This window comes from Chelonoidis abingdonii, chromosome 3 (assembly GCF_003597395.2).
Source record: "Chelonoidis abingdonii isolate Lonesome George chromosome 3, CheloAbing_2.0, whole genome shotgun sequence".
NCBI classification, from domain to species: Eukaryota; Metazoa; Chordata; order Testudines; family Testudinidae; genus Chelonoidis; species Chelonoidis abingdonii.
In genome coordinates this window covers 212377049-212391102 of record NC_133771.1, presented here as the reverse complement: position 1 = coordinate 212391102, position 14054 = coordinate 212377049, and the positions used below count along the sequence as shown (strand labels likewise).

The following is a 14054-nucleotide window of genomic DNA, read 5'->3' as shown; positions in this document are numbered from 1 at the left end:
GTGGAACCAACACAAGACTCCAAGGACCATTCCTCTGCTCCAATGGAACTATGCGAATTTCCACCAGCTGATGAACTGCCTCTACAGGCATAAGAATTGGAAAAGAACAGAAGGACAGAGGCTGTTCTATCTCATATGTGTTATACCCCTCTGCCCATTCTGCCCTGCCCAGAGTATAGCTCTGGAAACCTATGGTTCTGAATAATACAGAGCAGATGTCCAAAGGCTGCAATGGCTTCAAGTAATTATGCCTATTAAAGATCTGTTGGAGTCTTATTTGAAACCCTTACGACTTTACCACATCTTGGTAACCCTGTATTACAGAACCTGAGTAGCAGGCACACTAAACACCATACTCATTTTTCCAGTTGAGCTAGTAAGGACAGCTGGGGAATGCTCATGTCTTGCCCTTCAGTCCCAGCTTGTTTTTTTCAAAAGCTTGGACCCCCTGAGAATAGCATCTAGATATCTCAGGGAAGATGCACTTTCATATCATCCCCTTTATCGGGAAATCTTATTTGGAAGTTAGCAATCCACACTTCCTCTGTACCTCCTTAAAAGGCAATGGACATGTAGGAGATGTTTTCACATCCATGTTTACTGATATAGGAGGCAAACCCACCTTGTCTTGCTACTATAAGGCTAGCCATGCAGTCCGGCACGCTGGTTCCAGCTGCAAGGAATGTGATACCCATGATCACATCTGGAATACCCAATGTGTAGCCAATGATCGTAACCTATGGAAATAAATGGATCTGTCAAGAGGCTTAAATTCATTTAAAACCTAGTCAAACGTGTCCCTACATTGCAGTATGTTCTAGGTCAGTTGCTCCATAAGTTTGATGGTGATGCAAAAGAACTTTTTAAAAAGGGAAAATGAAGAGAGGGAGGGGTTTAGTGGGCAGGGCAACTGGCATAGGATCTGGCAACCTGAGTTCTATTCCCGCTCTGTCACTGACCATTGACAAGCCACTTCACCTCACAAGGCCTTTCGTTTCTCTACGCCCTTTATCTGCTGTGACTATTTGAACTGTAAACTACTTGGGGCAGGGACTGTCTGTACGGTGCTGAGCACAACAAGGGCCTGATCTTCGCTAGGTTCTTTGCCTTCCTCTGCAGCATGGGGCACTGCTCACTTGCAGGTTTAAACTAGCATAAATGGTGGATTCTCTGGGCTTGTCTACACTTACATTTTACAACGCTCTAACTTGCTGGCTTGGGGTGTGAAAAATCACTCTCCCCATCGAGTGCAGCAAGTTTGAGTGCTTTAAAATGCGAGTGTGGACAGGCTTGGAGCTATTCCCCTTGTGGAGGCTGGTTACCAGAAATGCTGGGAGAGCTCTCTGCTAGAGCTCATTTGTGACCACACTCACACTTCAAAGCGCTCCCATGGCAGTGCTTTGAAGTTTCTAGTGTAGACATAGCCTCTGTCATTTGAAGTCTTTAAATCATGATTTGACGATGTCCTTAACTCAGCCAGAGGTTAGGGGGCTCTTATGGGAGTGGGTGGGCGAGGTTCTGTGGTTTGCGATGTGCAGATCAGACTAGATGATCATCATGGCCCCTTCTGGCCTTAAGGTCTATGAATTAGAGCCATTAGGCATTACTATAATACAAGTAAGAGTTAAATAATGATGGAAACCACAGATAATTGTATCACAAGCATATTGTATTCAGGGATATAGCCTCAAGTAAGTGCAGGTAATTTAACACAAAGGAGATACTGCTAATCATCTTTTGGTATGCATCTGATGAAGTGGGCTGTAGCCCACGAAAGCTCATGCTACATTTGTTAGTCTCTAAGGTGCCGCAAGTACTCACAATCTATTAGTGCTCTTTGAATCACTATGCATTTTGGAACGTTGGAAGCCCTTGCTTAACACAGAACTTATCAATGCAAGTTACACTAGTGGTCAAATCTGCCTACAGGGAGTGACATAAAAAAGTTCAGTTCAGGATAATACTTGATTTCCATGCTCTCTAAAATGTAGTCTAACAAATTTGAACCATATGTTATAAGCAATCCAGTGATCCCGTGTCTTCTGGTATTCCAGCTTTGGAAAGGTTGGACAGGTACTCGTTCTTAAAAACAGTTCATCCTCTCAAATTAACATGTGGCGGGGCGGGGGAGACTAGTCACTCTCCATTTCCTGTTTAGGGAATTAAGGCTCTCTTAAAAAATTCTTTTGCAAGATTTTTGGCTTGGCTCTGAGAGAAAAACCTGACCTTAATTTTGCATTCAGTACAGGAGTTAACTGTGCATGGACTGGAAGATTTTCTCTAATTTCTGATCTCTAGTGAAGAAGGCGTGTTCAGTTCTTTAGAAATAGATTAGCTGTATTTCTGTAGTTCTAAAATCAGAGTAAGTGGTCAAACGCTCAGATGCTCAGTCACAAGTGCATAGGCTTTATTCCAAGTACCCCCAAACCCTTCTCTGTACCCCATAACTGTCTGGTTTTTCCTCAAGACAGGTGGGATTGGAAAGGAAGCATGATCAATGCTGCATTGCTGACATTATTATAACTGGGGCTACAGAGATGTTATCACCTACCCAATTGTCTAATGAAGCCTGCAGCAGCTTAATGAATGAACAAGCACCCGGGACTCTAATTGCAGAGAATAAGCCAATACATTTGGATGGCTTCTGTTGATTTTATTGATCCCCAACCACCTTTTAAATAACAAGTTAGAAATAGATTAAGTAGTTCCTATTGAGTAGAGCAGTAATGCAGAAAAGGCTGAGTTTCATGGCATATCATGCGCAGGGGCTGGGCTGTAGCGTTTGTCGGCCCTGCCATTCAAACTTGTTTACTCCATGGAGAAAGAGAGAGAGCAATTAAAGAGCCTGATTCTCATTTTCACTAAGGCCGTCTACACTATTCTGGAGGTAACATGGCCTTAAATTGTGTGTAAGTGGAATTTACTCCCAAATTAAAAACACTGGCCCCAGTGACATCAATGGGAGTTTTGCCCCGACTTCAAAGGGGCCAGCGTTGGATCCCCATCACATAAAGGGGCTTTAGTATATGTGGGAACTGATGCTGATGCAAAGAGACGTCCATTGATCTCAACAGGCTCTGGACTCAGCCCCAAGTCAGCTTCCTGCCCCGGGCTCGATACGTACCATCCACACCATCACGTAGGATAAGGCTGCAATCCAGAGGGTAGAGGAAGCAAAGGTGACCATGAACCATTTTTCCCAGTAGGGCTTGTTACAGTTGGGGACTGTGAAGTGCAGAAGGAAGCTCAGTGGCCAGGTAAACAGCCACTTCAGGATTTCCATTTTGCCAGCTGCCAAAAACAAAAGGAGAAAACCATATGTCTCTGCCCCATCCTCTCTGCTTTAATCCTGAGCAGGATTTACTACGTGTATTGTGCTCACAGCAAGAGCCGCTGAACCCCCTAAAAACACATAACAAAGAGGCAGTCCTTGCCCAAGAAAATACAAGCTGAGGATAAGACAAGGGGCAGGGAGATGCAAGGGGACTGAGATTGTGATAAGCCATGAGCATAGCACATCAGCTGCCTAGCTGCTGTTAAGTATTTTGTAGGTATCACAGAAGAAGGGAGTTTTAAGGAAAGATCTGATCTAGTGCCCTGGCTCACAGAGCCTCCTGAGAGCATTCTTAGAGCCTTCATTTTCCCCTGCTGAAGCACCATCCTCTTACTACAGCTGGGCTTTCTGGGTGAGTAGCCCTGGAAAAGGACTTGCTGTGAAACCATTCTGGATCTGACAGGAGCAGTCCCTTATAGGGGCACAGTATGCTGGATAATTTGCAGCACTCCAGGTCTGTCTGTGCCTAGGGTTGTGACTCATCACAGATTTATGGAATTCATCCCAGTTTTCAAAGGGCCAATCCTGAGCTGGCACGTCTAGTACTAGGGTGATAAAGAGTGGAACTGATGTAACGTCTGCACCCACACAGTATTATGGCATGTTGGTAAAGGCACAGGAACAGGGCAGCACTGCATCACGAGGTGACACTAGGATGTTGGCAGCCCTGGGAAGATGTCGAAGTGGGGAACAAGAAACCAAAACTGGAAAATAAACCCCAGATGTGTCCACTTAAGGCCCATCTACATTGCCGGAGTGGTGGAAATGACACTCAGGACTTAAGGATGTTGAACATAATGGGCCGAGAGCTCATTTGCACTAAGCCCCCTTTACACCTCTCTGGAAGTATAAACGGAGATATAAAATAGGAGTAAACTATATTTGTACACACCTGAATACCCCTTTATACAGCCAGAAGAGCATAAAGGGGGCTCGGTGCAGTTGAGAACTAGGCCCTGATGTCTGGCTCACCAGTGTCCTGCATCTTGTGTAGTTATTTACACCAGTGCAGAGAGATGATAAAATGCAACAGTTCTGACTGTTTGTGCAGTCCAGGTGGACTACGGAGTTCATCGTGGGCACATCTACACTAGGAATAAAGGTTTGTTCTTCCCTCATGTTAGTGAACTAGTATAAACAGGTGTTAACATGTCGAGGTAGACGTAGACCCTAAGCTCCCCTATACTTTTAACCTGTATCACCTGTTAAAACTACACACTGCCTTGTCTTCACTAGGATTTAACCTAACATGAGGAAAAATCTCAGTGAAGATAAGGCAGTGTGTAGTTTTTAAAGGTGTTTACATTGACCTGTTAACATCTGTTAATAATACCACTGCCTTGTCTCCAGTAGGCGGTCACCATGTGTTGTTACCAGGTTTTAGATAACACAGTTAAGAACACACCCTTTTTCCTAGTCCAGACAAGTCTTATGTGTCTGTAGCAATTACAGCAGCCTGGCTGGGTTCTGTCACATTCCACTCTACTGTTACTTCACTCAGAGGGGAGGGGGCCTTATCTATTTAAACTGGATGGACACAATCCCATTTCATCAATGACGAGCAATTAAACCGTTATGGTCAGAACGATGGGCTTATCAGAGAAGCTCCTAGAATTTCAAATGTAACTGTTCCTGCTGTTTGGTGTTTTCAGAGTTATACTGAAACAAGGAAAGCCCAAGAGCTTCTTACAGGGTAGGTCAAAAGGAGTGTAAGGTCCGTCATTATCATCCTCCTCTTCCTCCTCTTCCTCGTCATTCTCATTGTTCTCATTGTCCTCATTCTCGGTCTCATTTCCAGCCTCAGCCATGTCCTCGTCTCTTCGGGTCCCATTCACGCCCCTTTCTGCAGAATTGCTGGGGCCTGTCCCATTCTCCAGGGCATGCTTGATAGGAATTTTGATAGCCACTTCTGATTCCCCATTGGTGTAGGCTCTGCTGTTTATCAGCCTTTGCCTCTGGAAACAGAGTTACAAAGTCTTGGTGAAAAAGAGATGATAACAAAAATAAGGAGAGATCTGAAGAACTTTGTTAAAGAAGGTTTTAAAAAATATGGAGCCAGATCCTCAACTGGTGTAAATTTGACATCTACTCCTGCTGCAGACCTGACACAAATACTATCATTTTGGCAAATGAAGAACCGAGTATACCAGAATCTAAAACAGACTGATACTGAAGGCACGGGTCATATACTAATCCAAATTACACTGGTGTAAATTTGAAGCCTACTGAAGTCAATGGAATTACAGTGTGTGTAGAACCAGTGTAAGTGAGATCAGAATAAGACCAATGTCTGGGAGCATCTTCTCCTGGGGGCGGTGATGGAGAGGGAAATGGAACTCTTCTGCCATTTAGCGTGATCTGGTACATTGTGAAGAAAAAGCATTCTCTTCAGGTATCTTATCAGTGAATAGAGTCAAGGAATGGCTTAGCAGCATACTTGGACAGGGGGGAGGGAGATGAGAAACTCCATCAGAGCACAGAAATGCTTGTCAGTTGGTCTCCCTTCAGTTTGAAGACTGCTGTGACAGTAGATGAGTTCAGGATGGACACATACTCAGGCTGAGGAGCAAGGAGTAACACGTACCTCGTTGATCAACATGCGACTGGCCATGGAGAGACGGGTTTTGGGAGGGAAGTGGCTGGTGATCATTATCCGGAGCCCAGCCTCAGAGAAGGAAAGTTGGTGTGGGTAGGCAGACAGGAGCTCATCCACCATGATCACCGAGGCTTTACGATGGAAATTCCCTGCAGAGAATTAACAGAGAAAGGGTGAGGCACCTTGCTTGCTGATCCAGTGGCCCCTCTTGGAGTGAGAGAGTTCTACAACCCTCCCTCTTTTCAAAGCTAGCAGCCTGAACAGTCAACTTTGCATTAGATCAACAGGTTTTCCACCTTTTTTTCACTCTGCAAACCACCCCATAAGAGAGCGACCCTTTCCTCTCAACACCCTTGCCCCCAGGAGCTTAGGAACCATTTGGCAAGAGTAGTCCAGGAAAGATGACCTCTATCTCCCACCCCACACTACATGGTTCTCAAAAGGTTGAATTCAGTGAACCATAAAGATTCGTGGGCCTAGGGTGAGACACTCGACTTCAGACACTGGCATCAAAAGTGCCTCTTCTCTCATTCATTTCTGTCCTTGAGCAACCAGATTTTGAAATAAATCTCTCACTTGGCACACCATTGAGGCATTTCATTGCAAAATCTAACCTACTCTCAAGAATGTATCACGCACTTACTACACACAATGATTACACTCCAAAGAGCAGATGTCCCACTGCAGTAGATGTCATCTGGTGCTTAGGCCTGTGGTACTAGCTGCATTGATTCCAACAGCATAATCTTTACGTGCACAAGGATATAATCCTCACCCACCATTTCATCATGTATTGGGGCAGGTAGCTTTTGCTGTGTATCTGCGGTGCAATAGGGCAAACTCAATGCATGATCTTGTATCTTTGGGGAGTGCACTTACTGCTGGAAAGGGGCAGCAAATCTGAGAGCAAGTGAGGCACAGCTGTTCTGTGATGGCGACTCGCCTGCTGCTGACCCAATGTGCAGAACCTATCCTGAGTGGCCAGAAAAAAAGGACACACACAGGGGGCATTTCAGCTCACTCTAGTTGTACCATGTGGTTGAGGTCAAAACCTGACCCCTCTGAACTCAAACAACAACATCCCATAATAATTTGGGACAGGGAACATCTTTTTGTTCTGCGTTTGCACAGATCCTAGCACAATGGGGTTCTGGCCCATGACTGGGGCTCTAACAGGCGACCACAATTAATAACTATTATTGTTATTTTATCCATATTGCCACAAAGAACAATATATTCTCAGCCTTAACTCATTAAGGAAACATTTTGCCTGGGTTTTTGCTTTGTTTTTACTGAAGTGGGAAAATATGTTATTTTTATGCTAGTATAAACCAAAATGGCGGAACTGTTGTTTCTTGAAACTTCTGTCATATCTATATTTCGAGAAACGCAGCAGGCCCACGGGGCTTTCGATTTTCGGGCAGAACTCAGGAATTAATAAAAATGATCCAAAAAGATTTCACAGTTCAAAATACAGAAACCCTTTTTTGACTCTCTTATTTCAGTGTGGCCAGAAAAGCAGAGTCTCAGAAAGTGATTAGAAACCTGAGACCCTTGTAACAGAATTGCACTCCAGCTTATTATGTGTTATTTGTATTATTGTGGCACCTAGGAGCCCTAATCATGAAACAGCTCCCCCTAGTGCTAGGCACTACACAAATACAGAACAAAAACACAGTTCCTGACACAAAGAGTTTACTGTCTAAGCTGGTAAAAACAATGTGGTGTGCGAGCTAATACTGCAGATTAGCATGTGAAACAACACTGGAGATTTACAGTCAGTCATTTCTTGGCTACTAGTGGCCAATTGCCAGATAAACATTTTCAAAAAGTGAAGAAACATCTCTTCTCTCAAATGACTCGTCCGAGTAACCACAAAGTTTCAAAACAAAAAAGCTATCCAAACATGAGAAATGTCACGCAAAAAGGAATTATCTGTGAAGAAGTATGTGTAAACCAATCCATAACCGAAACTCTTATTTGTGTGAGCAATCCTGATGTCAGCTGGTTACCTGAATGACGAAGGCCTGGTCTATGCTTAATTTTTTTTGGCCTAACTATGTCAGTAAGGGTGTGATTTTCTGCAGACAGTGCTATCATGTTTAAGGCCACAGCATACGCACAATTATATGCTTGTATTGCTTATTTCACTTCCTCAAACCAGAATAAAATATATTGGCATAAGCACTTTCATACCAGTATGTAATGGGATTAGCTGTCTTCTTTGCACCCCCTCATGGCCTGTATGTGTGCACGTTGGTCAGACGGAAAGGCGGGGAGGGGCTCTGCAATACCATACCACAATTTCCCCTTTTGATTAGGGTCCCTTAAGAATGCCACACAGTCCAAAGATGGAAGACAAAAGTCCCTTGCTGGGGTTCTACACTGAAAAATAAAGTCTGTTCTGTCCAGACCTCAGCTGGGCCCTGTCCCTCCTCCCTGAGGGACTGTCTCATCCTGCTCAGTACCCAGCCCAAGCCAGGGAAGCTAATGATCCGACCAGCTGATCAAATTCAGTGATGAGTCCGCCAGAGGCACCCTGTGCATACGCTAAGATCCTGCTCCCTGAGCAGCTGGAGCAGACACAAGGCCCGTCCTGCCTTCTCCCGCCTCTCTGCTCCAGCCTCTGGCTCTCAGGCAGAGCTAGCGCTGGGCATAAGCAGACTAAGCCATTGTTTAGGGTCCCAAGCAGCTCAAGGGGGCCCCTTCTTTGCTTTTTTAATATGTGTTGTGTGTTTGGAGACAAGGTAAAAATATTCTTGCTTAAGGCCCCTGATGGGCAAGCATTGCTCTACACTGGAATAACTGACTTGCAGCATGGCCTTGGTGGCATATAGACATACCCTCATTCTCCTCTCTCCTTGAGTAAGGAGCCCCAGCCCTCCTTCCCAGAGCCAGGTGCAGTTCCTCTTCTCTCCTGGAACCAGAAGCACCCCCAGCCCTCCTTCCCAGAGCTGGCTTATAATCAAACAGACCCTTATTATTCCCCCCAGGAGTCAGTATTGCTTTCTCAGGCCAGCGTCCTGCATGGTTTTCTCAGCCCCCCCTAGCTTGAGTGTTTGGCTCCCACACAACTTTCCTTCCCCAGAGACTAGCCAGGAATCTGTCTTTCCTCCCTTATGTCCCCAGGCCTAGCCTGAGCTTATCACACAACCACATTACTTCCTCATGGACTATTCCCCACCTGAGGAGGTGAGCTGATCCTGTCACAGGTCAGACCTCAGCACCATCTCCTCTTCAAAGGGACCAGCCACCCTGTATTTTTGCTGCTTTAAGTATACTGGACTAATTAAGTGTTAAAACTATTAAACATAGACAAGGCACGAGGTAGTGGTTTTCTGATCCAAGATCTCCCTTTGTCATTAAGACACACAAATCAGGATGGTTTCAGACACTATTCAGGCCTCGTCTACAAGAGAAAGTGGTACCAGTTTAACCTACAGTGTGAATTTAAACTGATTTTGTTAAATTGGTGCAACTAGTGTTTTTTTTTGTTTAGTTTAAATCAACTGAGAACAGGTTTAAATTAAAGTGAAATAAGCCCTTCAGAGCTTGTCTACACAAGGGAAATTACATTAGTATAAGGTAGGGTGTGAATTTAAAGCACTATAGTTGTACCACTGTAACGCTCCCTGTAGACCCCCTTATTCTGGTATTAGAGTAGGGTTGCCAACTTTCTAACTGGCCAAAACCGAACACCCATGCCCCATCCTCTTCCCTGCCCTGAGGCCCTGCCCCCACTCACTCCAGCCCCGCTCCCTCCACTGCTCACTGTCCCCCACCCTCACTCACTTTCACTGGGCTGGGGGAGGGATTGGGGTGCAGGAGGGGAGAGGGCTCCAGTTGGGGGTACAGGCTCTGGGGTGTGGCCAGAAATAAGGGATTCAGGGTGCAGGAGGGGGCTCTGGGCTGGGGGAGGGGGTTGGGGTGTGGGAAGGGGTGACAGCTCTGGCTGGGGGGTGTGGGCTGTGGGGTGGGACTGGGGATGACGGGTTTAGGGTGCAGGAGGGGGCTTTAGACTGAGGGCGAGGGGTTTGGAGTGCGGGAGCAGGCTCAGGGCTGGGGCAGGGGTTAGGTGCAGGAGGGGGCTCAGGCTGGGGCATGGGAGGGGGTATGGGAGGGGGTTCCAACCTGGGGCAAAGGGTTTGGGATGTGGGTTCTTGAAGGGAGTTAGGGTGCAGGAGACAGTTCTGATCTGGGGCCGCCAACCAGACTTTTAATGGCCCAGTCAGCAGTACTGACTGGAGCGCCAGGGTCCCTTTTTGACTGGGCATTCCGGTTAAAAACTTGACACCTGGCAACCTTACATTAGAATGGTCTTCTTCCAGTTTAAGCTTATGTCAATATGGAAGATGTTTAAATTAAGGCCAAAAAAAACAAAGCCACTCTAATTTCAGAATAAAAGTGTCCACAGAAGGGGTCATTCTGGTATAACTATAGCAGTATAATTATACTGGGATAACTGGAAATATCTCCCATGTAGACAAACCCTGATCTGAAATGAGAGGGTCCATGCCGAGGTTTGTGAACATAATGGGCTAGACCCTCAGCTGCTGTAAATTGGTGTAGCTCCATTGAAATTAATGCCAGTTTACACCAGCTGAGGGAGCTGACTGAGAAGAGCAGCAGCAGTTGAAATTCTTGATCCAGAGCAGTAATGTTAGCTGGAAGAAACAGCTGTTTAATACAAGGAAAACCCCAGTTTGCAGCAGTAGCAAGAGCACATGCATAGCTCCCTAACTGCAAATCAGTTCTAGCTCAGGAAAGGAAGTGCATGAGTGACCACCTCCTCACCTTAACTGGGGGTCACAGAAAAACTCGAGCTGTTTTCCTGATGCTGCGTTTCCGCTCGGTTTCTATGGTGCTCACCAGATGATGACTGTAATTCGAGCTCCGTATGGAATTCTGAACTGTATCATTTGTAGAAGTGCTCTCATTCTCCTCTGGGAGCATATCTCTGTGCACACTGCCCCAGGGAAGGGAATCCTAGACTAAGACGTTTCAGGGAAGGGGTTCTCCAAGGATGGGATGCACACAACTGGAAATGGACCTGCATTCACTGTAACTACACTGCCATCTGGTGGTGTGGGTTACAAACGGGCCAGTTCTATATTCCCTTTCCATCTCAATCCCTGGCAATACAGAACCATCCCAAGTCACTCAATTACTAGCAAACGTGAGTGAGAATTATTCAGAATGATGCAAACAAGCAGCGTGACTTACTGGAACGGTTACCTTTCTTTAGTAATACCACCGTGGCGTCACAATTGCTGTTATCGTCCATTTCTGTGTTATTTGCTAATCCGTTCACCATATTTGCAGCATTTTTTGTCTTCCTTTCAAAGCAGTGATGTATGGAGGAATTATACCTATGCAAAGAAAACAAACACCTGGTGTCTCTGTTCCCTATATGCAGCTTTCCCAACTGCCCTTCTTTCCTTGAGCCAGACCATGTATGGCCAAACTGCAGCATTCTAGAGGGCAAGGAAGGCCCGGTGGTTTTAAAGAAATCTACCCTTGGAATAGGACGGCTGTAGCTTAGTTACACACAAAACAATCTCTGTGTCCTCAAACATGAAAGTCCATAAAACAGAATGTGTAAAAAGTGTCCTGGATGCTAAAACAAATACAGAATGTAATTCTGTTACACCAGCCAGCCATGTCAGAGGAATCAGCCTCTTGGTCAAAAGACGGATGGTTCAGGGATCAGGGAGCTAGCCTGACACTCATGAGACGTGGGTTTAATTCTCTGACCCTCCCCATATTTTCTGTGTGACCTTGAGCGAGTCACTTGGTCTTTCTGTGCCTCAGTTTCCCCACTGATACACTAAAGATAATAGCACCACCCTACCTCACAGAGGTGTTGTGAGGATAAATACATCAGAGATAGCCAGGTGCTCTGACACTAGAGCTAGGGAGGTACTGAGGCTAGATGGCATTATGGAAACCCTTCTCTGTCTCTTACTGCTCTGGAATTACCTTCGCAGTCTCTGAAAGCAGAGCCCTGTGTTTTAAACAGGCCAAGGGCATATTTGACTTACTTCATGATCAGGATGTAAATGAAGTACATCAGCACTAGGACTAGGGACTCCCACCTGCAAACAAAGGCAGATGAGGGACAAATCACAGGAGAGCAGAGAGAGGTCACCTGTGCTCGACGGCACTCCCTGCTTTAGTCATTCAGTAAACCCACATGGAAATGTTCAACCCACTGGACACTGTACTGCATACCCAGAAAGGGGGTGAAGATGTAGGCTGCACACAAAGCACTGGGATTCTAACTCCTACTCTGACCCTGCTTGGCAAAAAAATCAAAATCAACTTAAAAAAAAATTGTAGCTCTGCAACCACTAAGCAACTTGGACATTTCGGGAAGGGCAGTCTGGGGCATGGGGTGCAGTGGAGCAGGTGGAGATATTTTATGTCCACTTTGCACAGGGTGAATGTTGACACATGGTGCAAAGCAAATGGCGAATCAGGCCTATTGAGCTCCCAGAGCTGGTTTAAGAGTGCTACTGCTGCTGAGAAGAGACTGAACAAGAGGTAGCACCAGTTCTTTCCAGCTCTCTCTCCATGCTGTGGCTGCGGCTACACAGCTGACCCAGCAGGCACTGGACAAGCAGCTTTGCATGATTTAAACTGCTAGTTAAATGTTATGAAATGATTTTTGTTGCCGTTTCTACTACAGAATGAAGGACATTAGTATTAAAATTAGACAGCCCACGGCTTTTGATACTTCTCACTATGAAGTTTTCCCCCTACCCCTCTAACCAGACCCTTACATTTGTATAGTTTACTGTGACAAATCACTAGCCCCAGCAATAAGCATCACCACAGATCTCCACAATAAGACTCATTGTTCATTTTCTTTTAAGCTGAGGTGTGGCTTTTTGATCTCTCAGATTTAACAGTGACCATTTTAATTCATTTTCCTTGTTTCTGACAGTCCAGTGCTCTGCTTCCCCGTTGACGTATTTCATTAAAAGGAAGCAGTTAAGTCTAATTTGCCCTCAAATTTAATTTTAGTTTAAAAAGAAAAGAAAAGAAAAAACCTCTGCAAAACTGGAAATGTCTCAATTAAATTTAAAGTAAACATCTCAGGGGGAACAAATTAACCCCCCCTCCCCAACTCCCTGCAACGTTCGTAACCCAAACATTATAGAATACCTGAAAATGAAGTTTAACTGACTCTGAGCAAAAAGTTAAACTGACTAATGTCACTGTCCGATCTGAGAGACAGGCAGTAAACAGAGTAAACAGCTGAAAGTAAATTAGATTTTTCTATTTTCACCTTTACTAAGCTGTGGTGTTATTAATAACACAGGTAAATGCATTCATTTTAATATACAATTTTTAACTGGACAGTGCCCCTTTAATGCTATCTCAGGTCGTTTTATGTTTAACACCATTACAAAGATACTTTTCTACCATTCAATTTCTTTTTAAAAGTTCAAATGTTTGGACAAACTCAGGGAAGACATTTTGGAAGACATTTCTAATGCTCATGTTTCATGGCATTTCTCCTCTGGCTTTCACTGCCCCTTCCCAGTTGCTCTGACCTCACCCTGGCAGCAGATCTCTGACTAAGGGCCATGCTGTATTGCCAGTTTGCCCACATAGACACCACTGCCCTCTGGGGGAGTGTATGTGGGTGGACAGAGGGTTGCAGACCGACACTGCTGCCTCCTTGCATCAGGGGATGCTCTCAATGAACCTCTCCCGGGCATTCCTCCCTAGCTTAAAAAATGAGTTATGCCTGTCCACCTGCTAATTGGGTTTCCTGCTGAGCAGGAAATTGGTGCCTGAATTGCTCTGAAGAACTTAAGCATTCCCCACCCTGATTTTTCAGGTCATGCAACATAATCAGAAAGTGACAGCTGGATACACTTACCAAGAAACAATTTCATCATAAATAAACTGTGGAGGAAATTAAAAAAAGGCACGTTATCCATGAAATGCGACAGCGTACATTAGAGCTGAAAATATACCCTGTTACCTGAACACATGGCAAGGAGAGGCAGCATCATCTAGTGATCAGAGCGAGAGACGGAAGCATGAGACCTAGGTACCACGCGGGTGCTGTTTTCTTGGGCTCATTTATCTGCTCCATCCGCCAGTCTGTCC

At 45.2% G+C, this 14054-nt stretch overlaps 1 protein-coding gene across 3 annotated transcripts in view; it reads right to left on the bottom strand.

The window, feature by feature from the left end:
* Positions 1-14054, bottom strand: part of SLC24A3 (solute carrier family 24 member 3) — a 357605-nt gene that overhangs the window by 45506 nt on the left and 298045 nt on the right. For 2 of the 3 annotated variants that reach the window (XM_032795892.2, XM_032795894.2), the window contains exons 8-14: positions 13822-13847; positions 11972-12025; positions 11154-11299; positions 5919-6079; positions 5025-5289; positions 3125-3291; positions 623-737 (exon numbers count right to left, since the gene is read on the bottom strand). In XM_032795892.2, the coding sequence (XP_032651783.1) occupies positions 623-737; positions 3125-3291; positions 5025-5289; positions 5919-6079; positions 11154-11299; positions 11972-12025; positions 13822-13847 (934 nt within the window). The remainder of the gene's footprint in view (positions 1-622; positions 738-3124; positions 3292-5024; positions 5290-5918; positions 6080-11153; positions 11300-11971; positions 12026-13821; positions 13848-14054) is intronic. The other variant, XM_032795893.2, reaches the window with a different exon arrangement.